Genomic DNA, 19,297 nt, shown 5'->3' on the forward strand with positions numbered 1-19,297 from the left:
TCAGTCACCACTAAACCGTAGCCCAGGGGCAGAAAGAAAACCGCAGCGTGCAAAACAACACTGGGGGAGGGAAAGCCATGGCCAGAAAGTTTGTGGCAAACCTAAGCTTCATGCTCTTTGGAAACCAAAGTCCAAAGTACCCTGTTTAAGATCTCTGCCAAAAGACTTGCACACAGTAAGCACAGAAATCAATCTACCTTCTTTAATAGCAGAAAGAATAAAGCTGACGCAGCCAGAACCTAAATCTGGCTGTGTCCCCAGTGGATGCTGGACATCCACGGTCCCACGTCACCAACTGGGCGGTCACTGACGTTATTTTGGTAAGATGACGTAGAAGATGTTAAGAGAGGGGTGGCCATCATGTCTGCAAAGCACTTTTCAGAATGGAGAGACTGAAAACTCTGTAATGATCTAGACACTTGTCGCACCAGCTCCTGAACGTGTATAAGTCAATGCAATTGCCTCCTCACTGCTGGAGGAAGAGTAATTCATGAGCAGTGTTGGAGCAACGGTAACACCACAGGCCCCAGCACAGCTCCTGTGGAATTCTAAGCATATTAATGAGATTCATTTTCGGTTGTTCTTCCACTTAAGTACATTTATATAACCAAAATTACACACAACGTTATCTTTTATAGACTGAAAAGCCAGGAATGGCAGATTTGATTACATCAGTTTGGTCAATTTGAATCACTCCACGCAAGCCTATCAAAAATCAAGTAAAATAAGACTTCATACTCGATCTTTCACTATTAGCTGTACTCACTTGTATGGGTATTTCATTCTTGAAAGACTTAGCTTCACCAGACAGTTCCTATCAGTACTGCCATATAATGGAGGAAAATATGATCCAAAACTTACCTGATAATTGGGTGGGAAGTTCTTTAAAGTCTTAAGGAAATGCACTCTAATTTGAGACACTATTTTATTAACATGGAGTTTTAAAGCAAAAAGATGAACTTTGCGATTCATTTTACAGCTGCTTTAGCAAGTGTTTTGAAATAGTTAACACTAAAGCAGTAAGATTAAACAGGGACAAAGCACCAATTTTCACCTCCCCACACTTCCACAGAGTGATTCATAAAAACGCTCAGCTTTGTAGACTTCTGCAAACTCACATATTTGATAGGCAAGGCAAACTTTTCCATTAATGCTCTCTGGCTTTTTATTTGGCCTACACTTTAGCCAAAAGCCACAAACAAATCACAATGCAGCTGAAAACAATTTCATAAGCTGAATTTTATGATTACTGTGTTTTTGGGGTTGGGTAAAATCTGCCTGCTGCAGTGGGAAGCTTCAAGAAGGATTGTTTCATAGCATGGTCTGAAGGCTGTAGGGTTAGAATGAGACTAGGTATTTCTGCTAGTCCCTTTCACACCCCAAACAACCACCGCTGTCATTCGCTCTCACAAAATTCCGCTTTGAAAACCCCATTACCATTAGTATTTGTGCCTGCTTACCTCCAGTTCTTTATCACTGAGAGAACCCACGCTGCACAAGCTCTGGTTGGAAGACTCACTATTTAATGGACCCTAGTGAAAAACAAGCAGAGACCGTTAGAAATGATCCCCGTACACGGCAGACACACCCTACCACACACTGCACCTCTGGGCTAACTATGCTGCTCTAAGCCATGTGGATACAGCAGCAACACGGGTCAAATGCCTAGACACATGCTAGAGCACCAAAAACCTCCAGAAGCCATTTGGAGCAAGATGGAAACTGGACTGCCAGTTGGCCAGTCTTTTCTCAGCGTACTGATTTGGCCTTTGGAGTGGTATTTCTGTGTCGATTTGAACCCTGATTGTCCTATTTAACCACAATCACAAAACAGCCAAAGCACTATTCACAAAGGTCTAAGGCAACTGGCTTGAGAAACAAAACTTTGGATTTGTTGAGGAGCATTAGTTCAAAGCTCAGCTCTTCAGGCAAGCATCTGCTCGACCTTGGGCTATGAGTTTAAAGGTATTTTCCATCTGGCAAGGCACCCCTTGCTGTTATCAGATGCTGGCAGTACCACTGATTTTTCTTGAAAATGTGTATTTGATGCTTTTTCCCCCTCCCACTAAAGAAATGAACAAGTGAAAGTTGTGTTAACAGCAGTAGAACCGTCACCCATAAAATAATCTCTCTCACTAGGCTCTTTTATGGACCCAAGGCTGACCTGCCCATAAAGCAGCTGCTTCTGCCACGCTAAAGCACAAATCCAAGAGGCTGGAACAGATTTACCTAAAGAGCATCCAGTTACCTACAAGAGTCTAGCATCTTCACAGGCTCTGCTGGATACACACCTACATTTAAGGTACACAAGCGCTTTTGAAAATTATTTTCCAAAAATCTCTTTAAGTTGTTTTTAAAACGAAAGAAGAGTGAATCATGCAAAGTCACTGTTTTAGCCTAGTGCTCTGACACAAAAGCATCCTCCCACGGACCTAACTTAAGAAATCTAGACAAATTTGACAAAGATATAAAAACAAGATTCACAATTACTGATGAAATGCATTAACAGGAAGAATGACATGATAAAGCCAACTCTCCATTAATAACTTGTGAGCATCTTCTCCCAAAGATTCATTCTATTTTGGCATTCTTATTTTTTGCAGTAACCACTTCCCACCAATCAACCTTTCCTCAAGGCAAAGCCACTTCTCATTATATACTTGAAAAGAAGACTTATGGGAGGGGTAGAGAAGAAGCCTTAATACCACAGAAGAATCCCACAACAGATTGTTTTTGAGGGTGGCAGTTCTCCCTTCCCCATTTATAAGACAAACACCACCATCAAATTAAGCTTGTGACACAACCTAGCTATTACTAACCCCATTCCCAATCAGGCATGGGCACCAAGCACAAGTTCTGTTTACCTCCTGTGTTACTCTGTGAATGTTAACTAGCAAATTTGTTACTCCTTAAAGGACAGAGTTGCCTCAAGGGAACAAAAAAAAAAGCCTACACCTGAACAGCTCAGGAAGCTACACATTCAGGATTCCCTTCCAAACACAAATTACTGAAAAAGACATTGCAGATATGCTTTAAGCCATACTATTTCCCCCTTCAACTCATCACACAAATAGCTCAAAGGCATTAAGACATTTTACCTTGCGCCCTCGGTGAGGCAAAAGATTAAAATTAAGTTGCTTTTTATACGGAGAAACAAGCTCCCACCTCCGTCTGCCCTGGAACCTCTCCACTGTGATGGCTCACGAGGGTACTGCCCCCGTTTGTCACGGAGATTTATTTCTTGGCCAACAGAACTCAACAGAACTGCCAACACTAACCTTAACTACATCCACATTAAGTCCTCCTTGATAATAAATGCATTGTCTGATGGCAAGCGGCGATAGAAAGCTGATCTTTTCACCTACGTACAGAGCTTGTTTACAAACAGCACAAGCGACGTCCTCTAAAATCCTTCGCTTCCTCTCGTGCGCTGAAACCTCAGCAGCACGGCCAGCCACCAGCCTCCTGCGCGAGTGTGAAAGCTCAGTTAGGTGTGGAAGCATCCCAACGAATCAGCATCTGCTGGCCTCGGATGGACAGGCTGGGGCTCTGACATAACCAAGATGAAAGTTGTTTCCACGTTTGGTTAAGATTTGGTGCCTCCATTTTGCACGTGGAGAGCAAGTGACAGGAACAGCTGTCCCAAAACGCCACGTTTGAGCTTCGCAGAGACATTGTGGTTGAAAGCATGTGGCCGTGGCGCTGACCTGCACTCCAGGGCAACCTGGGGTAATAAGCTGATAAAGCCATCTATAGTTAGAAGCAGCCCTAAGATTTTTCAGAAATACAGGTTTAACCTCACCTATACAAAAAATCCCGTCTGTTTGCACCAGAATATAAAGCTCTGAAACGCAAGCAGCCGGAAAAGTACCTAAAAATGTTTATCTTCCTTTCAATACACAACTACCTGTAATATTCCACGTGGGATTTGCAGTTCTAGAGGAGTTGGAATCAAATCCTTTTTTTTTTTATATTAGCAAAAGAGCAATTCAATTCAGATTACAAGTTCTTGAAGAGCAAAAATACTAATTTCCCTTTACTTTAAAAACTTCCTCTAGAAACTCCAGTGACAAAATCATAAAATTGAAGCTAACACAGGAATAGAAAGGGTGGAAAGGAATCGAGTACTCAGTTATGGAGTCAGGAAAGAAAAGCTTGTCAGTTGTTTATAAATATCTAGCAAGTTCACTGCCACGTTTATTGACACTGTGAACAAATGCAAAACCCTCTGTAGACACTTTTTGACTTATTTCCACTGAGCGAGTTTTCTTTCCCTTCGTTATCTTCAAGACAGCCTTCCACTTCTTTTACTGTAAAGTATGAGGCCTATCTTACAGGCAAGAAGCTAAAGCATCTTGCTCGAGTCAAGCTGTTAGCAAAAAAGTCTTGTTCTGAGGCGTTTTGGCTATGGAAACACGGACTGTTTGTTAGAACATGCTGCGCTTGAAGCAATAAGGATGCAATATCAAGGATGTTCGAGGAGCACGGCCTAGTCCTCCGCTGCACCTCTCCTCTCAGTTATGCAAGAGGAAGAACACAACAGTTTTCACGCTCATCCAGCTACATATCTGGTTTCACACACAACCTCGTGTCAGCCACTGCTGGTAGCAACAGGTTTAGACAATGGATATGAGAAGCTCTGCATCTCAGCATCTGCCCCTCAGCTGACAGTGAGGGAGTAAGTGTGTGCACGGACTAAAAAAAAAAATCTTCAAATTTATGTTTTATCATTCCTGACTATTTATATTTAACTCAGCAACTGACACTGGATAAATGTTCAGTACTTAATTTAGCATACCATTTTAAGTGGTCGTGACACAAAAGGAATTAAAGGAATGAACGTGAATTTTGGGGGAAAAACAAGTAAGCAGGAGCAAGAAATACTAACATCAGAATATAGCTGGGAAAGTAGTAGTAGGGAATGAGCATGCCATAGTTCACAAGGGAAGGGCTTATGAATTTTGTTCCTGAAGTCACTTTCACTGGTATCTGGCTTTTCTAGCACCGACTACTTCGGGATAATACCGCATTTCTCCAGTATCGCTTCCAGCCCCCTCATCCACTATTCCCTGTCAAGAGAAACCGTGATGGGGCTCTGCAAAAATTTGAAATACGTGGGTCATCTGAAATAAGCTAATGGCTCCTATAGTGTTTACCCAAATGACAAGCACAAGAACAGCACACACTTCCTCCTCCGCGAGGAATTTCTTTCCGAGATAAGCTGGCGTGCTCTTTTCCCTTGTGATTCACCTTTCAACTGCTGCTTTGAGTCCGTGGCCTACCTCTGCACGACAACACCTCCATGTTGAGAAGTGGATGAAGAGTTCGCAGGCCCTTTCAAGACTCCTACTCAAAGGCAAGAATTAAAAACCTGTCCATTTACACAAGCTAGTTAGTCATTTCTCCCTTTGCGAGAGCCCAGGGAGGGCCACAAACAAGGCACAATGGCTGCAGTTTCAATAGAAACAACTTAACCTGATAATAGCTCCCATCACATCTTCTGGAACAAAGTTAGTCTGACTCAGGCCTCCCTTACCTACCTCCTGTTCAAGCCTAAATACTGCCTTGCATGACTCGTGCATTTCCTCAGCCTCTCCAAGCTGCCAGAAATGATCCTTCAGGCTCGTCCGCAACTCTTCTGTTGTCCAGTCTCCATTTTGTGCTCTGCAACTCCTCAGACTGGAAGAGAGCTCTAGGAATCCGAGCTGCCTAGCTGGAGCCTCACATGTGGGTTTACGTGCGTTGCAAAACTCTCTTGCTAACTCAGTGGCGGAGATGTGCTTCACTACCTCAGGCCAATGCAGCCCAAATTATTCTGAACTCTGCAGCAAATCAAGAGATTTCAAAGGGTAAAAGTCAGTCCTTAATTCCACTCAAAGTTACCGCTGACTCTACGAGGGAGAATTAAAGACTGCTTCTTAGCTGGGCTTCTAGAAAAGCCCCGTGTTAATCAACATCACGGCCAATAATGAGATCCCCACATCACTTCTGTGTTCCAGGTCTGTCTTTTTGCCACGGGAAGTTATCTGCTATCAGACGTTCACAGGTAACCTCCACCATAGCTGATGGGTAAGCATATTTGCAACAGGATTTGCTTGGCTCCCATTATACCTCCAGAGTTCCCGCAATGAAGAAACAATATTTTTATGTTACTGATGGCAAACTGGACAGAAGGGTCACGCAACTCACCCTGAACCTCCTCTCACAGGGGCAGAAGCAGAACTGAGATCCGACAACTATTCCTGAACTCCAGCAGCCAGACAACGGTTTGAAATAAGTCGCGATGCACAAAGAAGCATCCAAACAATTTTCAAGTATCTGGCATGAAGTCCTGGCACTTTCTGTGGTAGCTGATAAATTCATTTCTAAGCTTCAAAACTCTTATTAATTAGTTCTTCTGGTGGCACGTGACACCTGTCAAGGACTGCTGTGCAGCACTGCTTCCCTCCAGGGAAGATACAATTACGCTCATACATTAATTCTCCACCTAGTAACTTTTGCTGCTAAAAACACTGCTAAGTAGACCAAACAACTGGTAGTTACTGAACTAATCAAGACTTTCCATCCTAGAGCGACAGAAAAAGGGAAAAACAAACAAAAAAAGGCAACTACAAAATAATACAAGTAAATGCTGTTCTTTTTTATGATCCATTTATCGTCTTTTTGGAGGCAGATGTCCTGCAACTTAAGTGACACTATTCAGGTTATTTTCATTTCCCTCTTTGTGACACCACACAGAGGGAGGGCAGAGAGCTGCAGCTACCACCAACACTTCAGTTCCAGCACAGTCCTCCAGACCTACAACATTCCTGCAGCAAGACAGACAGTTACTCTCTCTAGAAATACTTCAGCCTTTTTAGATTAGCTGTAAAGTGTTGCACGCAGCTTAGTTTGAAGATCTTTTAAAGACCAAATTTGCAGAAGAAATGCATGCTGCAGCTACGATCCACCCTGGTTAGGCCTGAAGCAAGCTGTGTGCAAACAAATCCATCCAGCACAATTACCTATTCCAATTCTTATCCAGTAAAAGTCTCTGGAAATGACAAATCCTTCAGAGCTAACCTGCGCGGTATCTTAAAGCCGGCACCCAGGCAGGGGGAAGGGAGGCAGAAGATGCGAACAGACAAAACTAAACAATGTTATCTCCAGAAACAAACTACTTTTTGTCTTCTGCACCTACTGACCCAGGAAAGATGCCTGAGATGACTAGTCAGAATAACGCCTCAACTGAACACACTTAGATTTCCCCTAAATAAACAAACACAAACAGGAGTTAGATAAGCAGAATACTTGTAGATGTCAGACAGTCATGTGTTAATTCAAGGACCGGCTTTGTGAATTTGGGAAAGAATGGCACTTTACCATATGGCAAGAATAGACATCTAAAGCATCGCTGGCTTTTTGAAGCTATCTAGTGACCTGGATGAACCACATGAGTATAACAGTTGCCTAGAAACATTCCTTGCTCATAAATTCCACGTATAAACTCCAAGCTTCAAGAGAAATATATTCTCCAACTATTAAGTAAGAGAATTCATCACAGTCTTGCAACAGAATTTTGAGGCATTTGGGACTGCAAATGACCTCGGTCATTGGGTTGTGCCTTCAGCTACCACAGGAGGTGACAGCACACAGCTGCTTCCAAAACAGTTTAGGATTTCTGCCCTCTACTACTGTTACTGGAAAGCTCTTCTAGAATCCTGTGACTCTGATGACTAGAAGCTTTTTATTCCAGTTTCTAGACCGAAAATTTATCCTCGATCAGCTTACTTTTATTCGTTCTTCGAACCGAGTACAGATATCCTTGCAAATATGGTGGGAAAACGGGCTTTAAAGCTGCATTTCTATCAAGGACGTAAACGAGCACGTTAGTTTTACGCAGGCTCAAAATATACCCTGTATTTTTAAACATTAAAGAAACCTAGCCAAACACACCAAGTGATACAACAAGCCAGTGGAAGGCAGGAAGCTCGGAGCTGTAACTGCCTGCCCCATTCACCCAATAGGAGAGCATCTAAGATGACATTTCTTCCTTTTATGCAATAAACAGCAACAGAATACCTTCTATCCCAGGAGGATGTGCCAGTCCCAGTCCCACTAGATGGCACTAACTTACTCGACATAGCTTTCCTTAAACATTTAATTGGAAAAGGCTAAAAACCTTAGTTGAATCATACAAATTGTATCACAGCTTTCCCAACACATTCCCTTTAAGACAGTGACCTACCAATGCCAGTGCGGAGCATGACGGACGGAGACTTGGGGGGGTAGGGAGGGAATTTGAAGCACCAACCTGGGAGGGAACGTAGTAGCTGAGATTAATATTGCAACCAAGACTTGCTGCAACATAGTAGAGTCATGCTAATTCATATCAATGGCTGGCTGATCTATTGCAAATTAGCAAGTATGCAAGTAAATAAATATATATTGCTTGAAGTGTAACGCATTTTAACAGTTTACTGGCTAATACAAAGTAATACACTATACTGCATAACAACAGGTAAAAACAAAACTCGGTTAAAGAGGAGCTTTGCTCTAAGTGCAATCTTCAAGAAATGAGGCCTTATTATTTGGTATGCTTTAGTTAAAAAAAGGCTTTTCAATATGCGCCTATACAGAGGAAGGGTACACAGGGTTTCTAGCTCAAACATATAGAAAACAATTAAGACTTGCTATCCCGTATCCTTTTCCTTTAAAAGGAGCAATTCCTAACATTTTTCAAGAGCACCGAGTATGTTGGCACTGTTTTAAAGCAATGATAGTGTCTGTGATTCTAAGTCTTAGCTATTCTAGAAAGTCATTTGGCTTTATTTTTATTGGTACAGCTAAAGATGTTAAAGTTACGTATGCGGGGGGGAAGAAGCAAGAAACAGATGAGAAAGTACATAAAAAGTTGTAATGCTGTATAAAACACGTCTTTCAAGATCATAACTACATTATGGAGCATAAACTTATGCTTGCAGAAGACCTAAGGTTAAAAAAAAAGTCTTAAAGGTGGGAAAAACATCAAAAAACCCACACTCCTACTTCAGTAACTGAAATAGTTACCCCTGAACTTCTAGTGTTAATCATCCTTACTATGCTTCTTGAATGCTGAATATTTTACTTATTCATGCTCCCTTCCAGGGCTTAGCCTTGTTTGAATCCAGACGGAAGTACAGAAATAAGGTGTAAACTCAAACTAAACTGTTTTTCAAGTTCTGATCTACTTTCATGTTTTCTAAGAAATACATCTACAAAGTTTCTTCCCAAAATAATTCTAAGATGCTTAAAAAAAAAAAATAAACACTGCAAAACTAGCGTTTTACCTTCTACCTTGATGTTGTCCAAAACTTGGTATCTTCATCAAAAATAAACTCCTTATCACTGACCTAGTTTAAAATGAGTTCTGCCACCATTTCATTGCTCAGAGAGACAATCAATTAACGCTACCAACGACATCAGGAGAGCTAACAACTTAATGCTAGCATATCAAGCAACCACAGAATGTTGTTATTAGGTGCCTTACTCAGGAAAGCCAGCTACTGAACTGTTATGAAGTTGTACGTGAGGACAAAGATGGGATTTTACTAGCAGGTTGTGGATCACTGATATAGGAGGGTTTACCTTCAAGTACTTTTTTTGTGTGTCCCATGCAATCGAGTACACAATTTTAGCACATTGTACCCACAAAGAACTGGATGAACAAATTCCTGAAAATATTAAGCCCGGTTACATGTTGTATCAAACACAATACGCTTGAAACTATATCTAACAAGTGGCCAAATTCAATTCTCAAATAAGAACTTGGAGAAAGGAAGAGACAGATGAGATTCCCATTCCCAAAGACAAAGTTGTCTGGTTTTGGGGGTGTGCAAGCTACCTCAAGATGGAGCAACTCCTAAGAACTTGATTAGGACCCCAAATCTTCTGTATAGCAGTGTCTGCTCATAGAGATCCCATTTTCATTCCTCTTAAACATACTTCAGGCAAATTAGCACTCAAAACACAATTATCAATGTAAAACATTCTGCTAGCAAAGCAAAATTATCAATGTAGAACGAAAAAAAAAGTGCGGTGCAGGATGGACAAGCAGTCATGCCTTTTACAGAAGGTACTTACACTCACCTTGGCAACACCGACTCCAGTGAACCTGGCCTCCAGTAGTTCCTGCCTTCGTGGGTCCAGGCTATGCAATTCTTCCATCATTTCTGCTGCTGTGGGAGAACAACAGCCAGATTATGCAATGCAAGGAAGGGAGAGATTTAACATTCTGTGCCACTGATGAGACTCAAAAGCGTCTGTTTTGCAGCAGGACCATGTAGAGAGCGTTTTCTTGCAAGAGAAATACGAAATTACCATGCCGTAATAACATGACTTTGTCACCGTATTACTGTACTTAAACCACAACCCTGCTGGAGAGTTTCATCTTCTATCTGTAGCACCAGCCATTTCAAGATCTCTTAATCCAAGAAACCAATTATGTCACATTCTCCCACTGGATGCTTTATTAAAAGGAAAACATGGGACTACAGCGTTATGACTAAAGGCTTCAGAGCTTTTCATCCATGCTGCATGACTAGGAGAAAAAAAAAAAAGCAACGCTCCTCACCCCAGAATTTATTTTTGGCCAATCCCTAAAATACAAGGTCTCCCCAAACTCCAGATTTCACTGACAATACTACTGACAGCAGCCGTGGTTCTTCAAAGCACAGAAAAGGATCGTAAGAAGAAAATAATGCACGTTTACACCTTTTACTTTACAAAGTATCGGATACCTCTAGGGCTGCATCTTTATACTGGATGTACCTGGGGTACCTCTTGGCGATCCGACACAGCAGATGCCATTATTTGAAGGGTTCAGGTGAGGAGAAAAAAAAAAAGCATAGTCGTACAAACAGGTTAAAATGACAGAATATACAATTCAAATACTGAACTGTGAAAAAATGGGACAAATTTCAATGCTCATTTTTAACTGTGAATCACATCTTCCCAACTGTACCAATCAAGTTCATCATTTCCAGAAATGTCTGTTCCAGTTTCATTTCCCGGACGAAGGTAGAGAAAAGAGATAGAAGATAAAGATTTGCTGTATAAAGAGCATATGCGATGAGGAAAGTTCTTGAAGGGCAGCAAGTGCCCTCTAGAACAGGCAGTATACAATTGTTCCTTTTATTAACTGTCCATTTTGTCCCCGCTGTTTCCTCCAAACGCTGCAGACCTAAGTTACGGGGGGCTAAGGGAATCAGTCTGGGGGGCACTTCCAAAAGCTCTCCCCAGTCAGCAACAAGCCTCAAAAACTAATGGAATACTAAATGCGGTCATTAGGGAGCCTTATTTCTACTATTTGTTCCAACCCCCCCTAACAAAAAGCTATCAGCCTAGGTTTCAAAACAGGAAATCTGTGCAGAGGAAAATGACAGACGAGCCGTGCAGGCTGAGATGTCGAAGTGCTCCGAGCCCCGTCCCCCATTTCGGGGGCACCATCCGGGAGGGAATGGCAGCCCGGGGCGGGGATGCTGGGCCGGGAAGGGGCCGCCACAAGTTGCTGAGCCTTTTTCCTCCCTCTGGCCGGAGCCCATCTTCTGCCGGGGCCTGGGGAATGCCCTGGGCTGGGGCACTGCTGGCAGCCGCCCCCTGCCCTCCCTCCCTCCCTCCCAGCAGCGGGGCTGCCCTTCCCCGATGGCTTTTAAAAAAAAAAAAGGGGGGGGGGGGGGGATGATTTTCAAGCCCTCTCTAACCCCAAGCTGGCAAAAAAGAGAGGCGCTGGGAAATAAATGGGTGAGTGAGCAGCCTGCACCGCCTCGGCCTGCCTCCTCCCGGCACCCGGGGCAGCGCTGCCCCAACTCCCAGGCCCTCGGAGGCCGTGCCCGCCTCCCCTTCACCTCCCCCTTGGGGGGGGGGGGATTTTTCGGGCCGCTGGGGCCGGAGCCCCGCGGGTTTTGCCTTTTTTTATTTTTTTTTTTAAACCTCTTCTCCCCCCCCCCCCCCCCCCCACCTCTGCTCTGCTCTCCTCCAGGCCTCGCGGCGGGGCCAGCAGCCGCGGCCCAGGCCTCGCTCCCGCCGCCTCGGGGCACGCAGGCCGCGGGCCCTTCCGCCGTGACCCCGGCTCGGCCCGGCCGCAGCCGGCCCCGGGGGGCGCTCCAACACCCCCGGAGCCCCTCGCAGCCCCGCCGGGATCCCCCCACCCCACCCCCCAGGACGTCCCCCAGGCCCCCCGGGGCTGCTTCGGGCCCTGCCGGCCGGGAGGGAGGCGGAGGAAGGGAGATGGGGGGGGGGGGGGTTCCCCCGCTGTCCCCCCGCTTTTTCCCCCTCGGGGCTTCTCTCACCTGGCGCTGCCGCTGCTCCTGCCGCCGCCCCGCCGCTCCTCTCCCCTCCTGCCCGGGCCGAGCGCTCCCCGGGCACCGCTCGGCTCCCGCCGCCGGGGGCAGGAGGAGGAGGAGGAGGAGGAGGAGGAGGAGGAGGAAGGAGGGAGGGAACCTGCTGCTGCTGCTGCGGCGGCGGCGGCGGAGGCACGGGCGGGAGGGGGGAGGCCAGGGGCGGCTCCGCGGCCTCCCGGGCACCGAGAAGGGCGGAGGGGTGGCGGCAGAGAGGAGGGGGGAGAACCAGGGGGGGGCGAGCCCCGAGGGCGGGGATGGAGGAGCCGGAGCAGGCCGCGGATCCCCGGCCTCGCGTAGGAGCCTGGGCCGGCCGCCGTGCAGCCTAGGCCGGGCGCGGGGGGGGGGGGGGGGGGGGGGGCAAGGCCCGGCGGCAGGACAAAGGCCCGGGGGAGGGCTCGGGCGGCCGGGCAGGTGCTGAGGGGGGGGGTCGCTGAAAGAGGGGGGGGGTGCGGGTGGGTTGCGGGGACCCCTGGGCTGGGCTGGGCGGGGGCGGGCAGGTGCGGGGCCGGGGCTCCCTCCTCCCCCTCCCTCCCTCCCTCCCGCGGCGCTCGGCCCGGCCCGGCCCGGCTCGATTGGTGCACACACAGTGGTGAAAGCGCGCCGCGTCTCGCGAGATTTGCACGCGCGGCGAGAGGGCGGGGGAGGGGAGGGAGGGGAGGGGAGGGGGCGGGGGGGGGGAAGGTGGGGGGGGAGAGGGGGAAGGGCAGGTCAGCGCGGGAGGGGGAGGGGGGAGGTCGGAGGGGGCGGGGTCTGGCGGCGGGGGGAGGGGCTTGAGGGGAGGGGGAGGGAGGGGAGGGGGCTGGCAACGGGGGGGGCAGCAGGTGGGGGGGGCTGGGGGTCGGGGGGCTGCTTGTGGGGGGTGGGGGGGCAGCTTATGGGGGGTCGGGGGGGGCCTGAGGGTCAGGGGGGGCCTGGGGGGCTGCTTATGGGGTCATGGAGGGCCTGGGGGGCAGCTTACGGGGGTCAGGGAGGCTGGGGGGGGTCAGGCAGCTTGGGGGGTGGGCAGCTGATGGGGGACAGGGAGGTGGGGGGGGTCAGCTTACGGGGGGGTCAAGGGGGGGCTGAGGGGCAGGGGGGGCCTGGGGGGGCTGCTTATGGGGGTCAGGGATGCTGGGGGTGGCAGCTTTTGGGGGTCAAGGATGCTGGGGGTGGCAGCTTTTGGGGGTCAAAATGGGCCCGGGGGGCAGAGAAGCTGGGGGGGCTGCTTATGGGGTCATGGAAGACCTGGGGGGGGCAAGTTTACGGGGGTCGGGGGGGGGCTGGGGGTCAGAGAGGCCTGGGGGGGGGCAGGTTATGGGGGTCTGGGGGGAGGCAGCTTATGGGGGTCAGGGAGGCTGGGGGGGGTCAGGCAGGTTGGGGGGGGCAGCTTATGGGGTCAGGGTGGGCCGGGGGGAAAGCAGCCATGAGGGGACAGAGCCAGCCTCGGGGTGCGGACAGGCCTGGGGGGGCTGCAGGCACAAGGGGGGGGGGGGGGCACAGCAGCCCCAGTGTGTTTCCCATTTTGGGGTGACCTCCACTGAAGTCCAGGGTGTCCCCAGAGAGGGGATGTGGGGGGGTCTCCATGCACCCCCCGGCACCACCCCCAGCTCCATCTTCCTCAGGAGCGGCGGCCTCACTCCCAAAAAGCGCCCTCAGCCCCACAGGGAGGGGGCCGGGGTGCCCTGGTGCCCCCCCTGGCCTTGTCCACCTACCACCACGGGCACCCCCAAAGCCCCCCCAGGAGCCAAGAAGCCCCCCCAGGAGCCAAGAAGCCCCCCCAGGAGCCAGGCCCGGCCGCCGCCTCACGCAGCCCCGGTCCTTCGGGGCTGATGGAGCAGGGACGTGGCCGTAAAGCACAACCCCACCACGTTAACCGCTGCCTTTCTGAGGCTGTGCCGAGACGCTGAGGAAAAAAAAAACGAATAAATAAAGACCAAAAAAAAAAAAAAAAGAATAATAGTAATAAAAAAGGCTCATCCTGGCTGCGGCGAGAGGTTAGAGCGCGGCGCATTTGCCTCTCTCGCAGGCGGCGGGGGCCGAGCGCCGGGCGGTGCAAGCCGCTCGGCTTTAAGGCTGAATCAGCTTTCTGAAAAGCAAACAAGCAGGGGGGGGAAATTGGGGAAAAAAAAAAAAAAAAAAAAAAAGAAGGAAAAGGAAAAAAAAAAATAAAAATCGGCGTGTTAGGAAGGGAAGTGGCCAGGCCTGTCCGAGGGGAGGCAGGCGCGGATTAGCGATGCGAGGCTGCCGGCGCTTTGGGAAGGGTTCGGCCAGGCAAAAGCGGGGCGTCCCGCACCTCCGGCAGCCCGAATCCTCTCCCCGAGCCTTTGCCCACCAGTTTGGCAACGGGGACGATGCGGGGAGGAGCTGGCGAGGTTCAGCTCCGGGGGGGGGGAATAATCGCTCTTGCGACATGATGGGGGAAGTTCCATTATTTTAAACTCGTTAATTTATCGTCCGCGGAGCCCCGCGTTATTTGTTAACTTCGTGTCGCAAATGGCTCTCGGGGCGCCTGCCTGTTCTCGCAAGCTGTGTTTCCTGTGCTTTAATCTGTTTTTCGGTAGAAGAGCCACTCCAGTTTCAGCTCCCGCTGCGTGATTCACATTTTCAGCACGGCCAGCGGCAGGAATTTGTAAAATAAATAAATAAATAGCGTTTAGTCTTTTTTTTTTCTCCCCCCTGCCCCCCCCCCCCAAAAAAAGAAGAAATTCTAGAGTCAATATTCCATCAGCTGGTAAGCTAATCACAGCCATTTAGGGGAGCGCTAATTAGTAACATTTGCAGTTAACATTGTTTGAGGAGGTATAAATGTCATTTGTGGAGTTGCTGCTTGATTTGGGGTGGAGGGGGGAGAAGATCTGGAAGGCGTTAGACCCAGGAAAGCGACCGGCTTCCAACGCCCCCCAGCTCTTCTGGAGCCCGGCCACCGCACCTAAAAACGCCCCGAACTTTGTAGGGAGCCGTTTGTGATCTCAGTGCTGAACAGAAAACAGATGCCGTGCCGCTGGATCTATCACATCAGCCCCGTCTCTGTGTTTTAGGGGTGGTAGGGTCGCTTTGATGAGGACCCTGGGAGGTAAAAGCCTCCTGGAGACCCGGAGCATTTATTTCAGGCAGAAATGTTTTCTGAAAGGCGCCCTGCGCTGGTGGAGCAGCGGGTGGTTACTTCTGATAAGGAACCCGACGAGCTGAGGTTGCACCATCCTCCTCTTGTAACGTGCCCCTCTTCCAGCCCCGTATTCCTCAGCCCCTAGCAAAAGGCTCAGGGTTTCTCTTCTCACGTGCAGTTTTGTGGCTGGAGCACCCCTCCTTCAGCACGCTCCTGGATTTTCAGCTGGCTGTGAGTGCTCACAACCGCTTTATTTTCAGGCTCGGTCAGCCGTACAGTTGCATCTTTTCCTTCTCTGCTGCAAACCCCAATTGCCCCCTCTGCCTTTGTCCTCCCAGGAGCAGCTCGGAGCAACACCCTCAGCTGCAGCTTCCTTCCCGAGGTGCCAAACCAGCACGTAGGACGAGGCAGCCCATCTTTTGGTGTTGCGGAGGGGAAAGGAATCAACAAGTTGCAACCACATTTATGGCGGCAGCCAAAAATTCAGAGTAGCCTTTGAGGGCATCGCTTGCCGTCAGAGAAGTCCTGGGTAGGTACGAGGGGATTGCAGACAAATTTGCCATCGAGCCCCTGCAGGAAGTAAGTTATCAGATAGATTTCCCAATCAGAGCCTGTAAGTCCGATATCTCAGAGGTTTTTTGTCTTATACTCCACCTCAACGCCATTTTCAGCAGGGACGCAGCACCCCCCCCTGCCCGGTCCTTCCCTTCTTACCATGGGGGGCCAACACCGGGTGCCCTGGAACAGCAATGGTCTCCGAAGTGAAAACGGATTTACCTGGATGAGACACGGCACAGCTGGGCTCTTTGTTACGGCATTACTTCCCGTGGGACTTCATAACCCAGGTTGGGACTCAGCAGAGAAGTGGCAGATTTTTATTTTATTTTTTCTAAATAGGAAGAGCTAACTTATCGGAATGTCCTCGCAAGAAAAGATCACTTTATGACTTTCTGTTTTCACAGGGAAAGGTTTTCTAATTCAAAGTGGCTGGGAGATGTAAATATTTAAACATTTTGTATAAGAAACATTCTGATTCAATCCAAAATTCTAATGTGAAATTTTAAGATACCGTGTTTAAAAACATACAAAACATCCAAATTAAAAAAAAAAAAAAGGAAAACAAAATTGTTATTTCACTGTGATTTTCCCCACTCTATTTCAGTTTGTGAACACCTGGCCCAGCATAAGAAGAGAACATTTGGATCTCCAAGAACTCTCACGCAGCAAAACTCCTTCTGCCAGCCCCTACGTGCACAGCACGTGAAAACTCCTGTTTCCCCCATTTTCCTTAACTCCATACGAGGCTGGAGCCCCTGTGCTTTGGTCCTTTTAGAGGAGCTGGTTTGAAAGCTGGCGGGCAGGACGGCAATGAGCAATGCAGTATGTGCACGGCTGACCAAATATTATCTCATTCGTGGGGGCAAGCCAGCCCTCCTACACCAGCGCCGGTGCCAGATCCCTCCCGTACAGCATCCTGCTCTCCAGGTCTGCCATCAGCCAGCGCTAACGCTTCCTATTACATCCCCTGTGGCAGCTCTCATCTTCTTGCATCGCTCTCCTTGGATGTCAGCGATATGCTTGGCATGTTGCGCTCGTGTCGTGTTGGAGAAGAACCACTCGGCTGCCGCAGCCATTTTGTCACTGAATCGTACCGGAGCAGCCTCAGAGCTCCTCTCCAGCCAGCACCGCGTGTTTAGCAAAAGGAGAGCAAACCCCTGCCTCTGCATCACTGCTTCACTGTTAACCCATGTTAGATTTGGTCAAAATTTGCTAAGGTTTTAGAGATTTTAACACAGCCGTGCAACAAGCTCTCTGTCTTGAATTTTGAAAAGATAAATTAAAAGTCAAAGTCCTTATCTGTTTAACGCCACGGGTGCTTTGCCTTTGCATTCCAGGCTTGTAAAATATTCCAACTGCATTTTCCCTCGCGTTTCTGTACAACCATGAGGTCTAGGAGTGTACTGACATGATGTAACACAGAAAAAGGAGAGCTGAGATTCCTCGGTGATAGCAGGAATCCGGGACCTGGGGACTTGAGGAAAGCGTCAAATTGCCTGAACCCTTAAAACATAAGAGCTGTCATCAGTGATCTCAAACCTGAAAACTCTAAAGCCAACAGAAAAACAAAGCAAGTTCGGCACTCAACAGGTTTCTTACAGATTTAGCACGGGGGATGATCTCACTCGAGGCATCACATCCCGAAGAGGCCAAGCCTTGCCTGCAGAGCAGCCTGTCCGACCTAACCAGACACAAGTGGCAACTGAGGGCTTTTCTAGACTTGGGGCATTCAGAACACCTTAGCCTTGCGTGGATTCTCTGGTGTCTAGCGAGGGTAGGGCTCCAGCAGAGCCTTTCCCTCCCTAGGAATGGTAAAAGGGTCTCCTCGTTTTCTAGACAGGGAGAAAGTTGGTATCAGCTACTCGGAGATAACATGCCATCGCCTGACTCCTTCCTGAGGCCATTCGGAGCCTCCGCCCTCCCACACAATGGGGTTTATCTCGGAGGTTGTTCCTGCCCCTCCCTCTGTCTACACCTTCAGGTATCCCATTAGGGAGGCTTTGATACCCGAACCCAGTAGGAAAGCATCCAGGTCGCTCAACCTCCACGCTTGCAGTGAGCCAAGCACAACCTCAGCGCCGTGCCCGGATCCAAGGCAGCGTGTGTCCTGCCTGCCTGGAGGCATTCGCTTTCCCCAAAGTGCACAGCTCTGGAGAAAACCATTGTTTGTTCTTCTGCATGCACCCGAAATGGTGCGATTTCCTTTACGTGCCAGCAAACCTACCCCTGTCCTCGTTCACTGCTAGCTTCCTAGAATACGAGAGGATAATATTCTCCGCAGGATTTGCCCCCTGCTTCTCTTCCCCTGCATAAAACGGGTATAATAACACCCTACCTTACAGGGCTTTCTGAAGGCTTCAATTAAACAAACTGCTCTTAGATTTGTGTAAGAGGAAAATTAAATCAACATCCTATTGTAAAGCTGGAGGTACCGCATGCATATTTCTCTGCGTATATTCAGACTGTGTGAACGTGTGTAAATACATACCAACCTTCACAACAAGGGTTGTCTCAGTAGGGAAGAAGTCACTTGAAGTTAAGGAAAAGCTAGATTTAGTTTTGCATGCAACCTTGATCGACCCTTGGCATAGAATATGGAAAAAACACACAGCTGTGTAATTAAAGGCTGCAGCGCAGTCTGTCTGTCTAGGTGGTGCCTGGTGTATCTGCTGCCCTGGTGGGGGGCACCCAGCACAGCGCCGTGCGCTAGGTCCCGTGGATAAAATAGTGGTCTGGGGGGGGAGATCAGCCAAATTTTCCTTCCAAATGAGGAAGGCCACATCCAGTGCCCCCTGGAGGAGGGCGATGGGGTACCTCTCCACTTCCAGCGGTACGGCAGATCCCCTGGTGTGCCCCTTGCACACCCCCACGGTGTGAGCCTGGCCTCCGTGACCTGGGACTGGACTGCAAGCAGCAACTTTCCATTTCACGTGAACTGAAAGAAAGTTTCACAGGATGAAGGACTGGCCCTAATCCCCCCAAAACTCCCCAAACCCCAAATAAAATGAAAACACGAGAGCTACAAGAGTCCTTTGGATTACAGGGCATTAAAACAACCTGAATGCAGCAGCCATGCCAGCTCTCCTCTCCACCCCAAAATCAAGCTGCTGTTCACCCTGGAAGACTCCAGGTTGCTTACTGCATACAAGGGAGCTTGGTTGAGAGCAGCAGGGTCCAAATCTCACTTGGATGATCTTCCTTCCTAGAAGCAGCCACGGACCAACAGGCTGGCAGCCCCAGGCTGGTGCCGACACATTAGTGCTTTCTAGCGAACTCTGCCATCAATGCCTCCCAG

At 48.8% G+C, this 19,297-nt stretch overlaps 1 protein-coding gene and 1 long non-coding RNA gene across 8 annotated transcripts in view; one reads left to right on the forward strand and one right to left on the reverse strand.

Annotated features, from left to right (window-relative positions):
• TLK2 (tousled like kinase 2) overlaps positions 1 to 12,963 on the reverse strand; it is a 45,165-nt gene extending 32,202 nt beyond the window's left edge. For 2 of the 6 annotated variants that reach the window (XM_080564876.1, XM_080564871.1), the window contains exons 1-4: positions 12,309 to 12,963; positions 10,108 to 10,196; positions 8,228 to 8,293; positions 1,461 to 1,532 (exon numbers count right to left, since the gene is read on the reverse strand). In XM_080564876.1, the coding sequence (XP_080421002.1) occupies positions 1,461 to 1,532; positions 8,228 to 8,293; positions 10,108 to 10,188 (219 nt within the window). In that variant the 5' untranslated portion in view covers positions 10,189 to 10,196; positions 12,309 to 12,963. Of the gene's footprint in view, positions 1 to 1,460; positions 1,533 to 5,540; positions 5,823 to 8,227; positions 8,294 to 10,107; positions 10,197 to 12,308 lie in introns of those variants that run through there. The other 4 variants (XM_080564872.1, XM_080564873.1, XM_080564874.1 and 1 more) reach the window with 4 other exon arrangements.
• Positions 12,964 to 13,686: 723 nt separating this feature from the next.
• On the forward strand, positions 13,687 to 17,505 carry LOC308181519. Of its 2 annotated transcripts, none has more exons than XR_013941483.1 (3): positions 13,687 to 16,023; positions 16,116 to 16,289; positions 16,607 to 17,505. It is a non-coding gene; the product is annotated as an uncharacterized lncRNA (long non-coding RNA). The 2 variants fall into 2 exon arrangements; XR_013941484.1 differs by having other exon boundaries at positions 13,687 to 15,973.
• Positions 17,506 to 19,297: the final 1,792 nt, after the last annotated feature.

The sequence above is a fragment of the Anser brachyrhynchus genome, assembly GCF_964034855.1.
Source record: "Anser brachyrhynchus genome assembly, chromosome: 22".
Classification (NCBI taxonomy): domain Eukaryota; kingdom Metazoa; phylum Chordata; class Aves; order Anseriformes; family Anatidae; genus Anser; species Anser brachyrhynchus.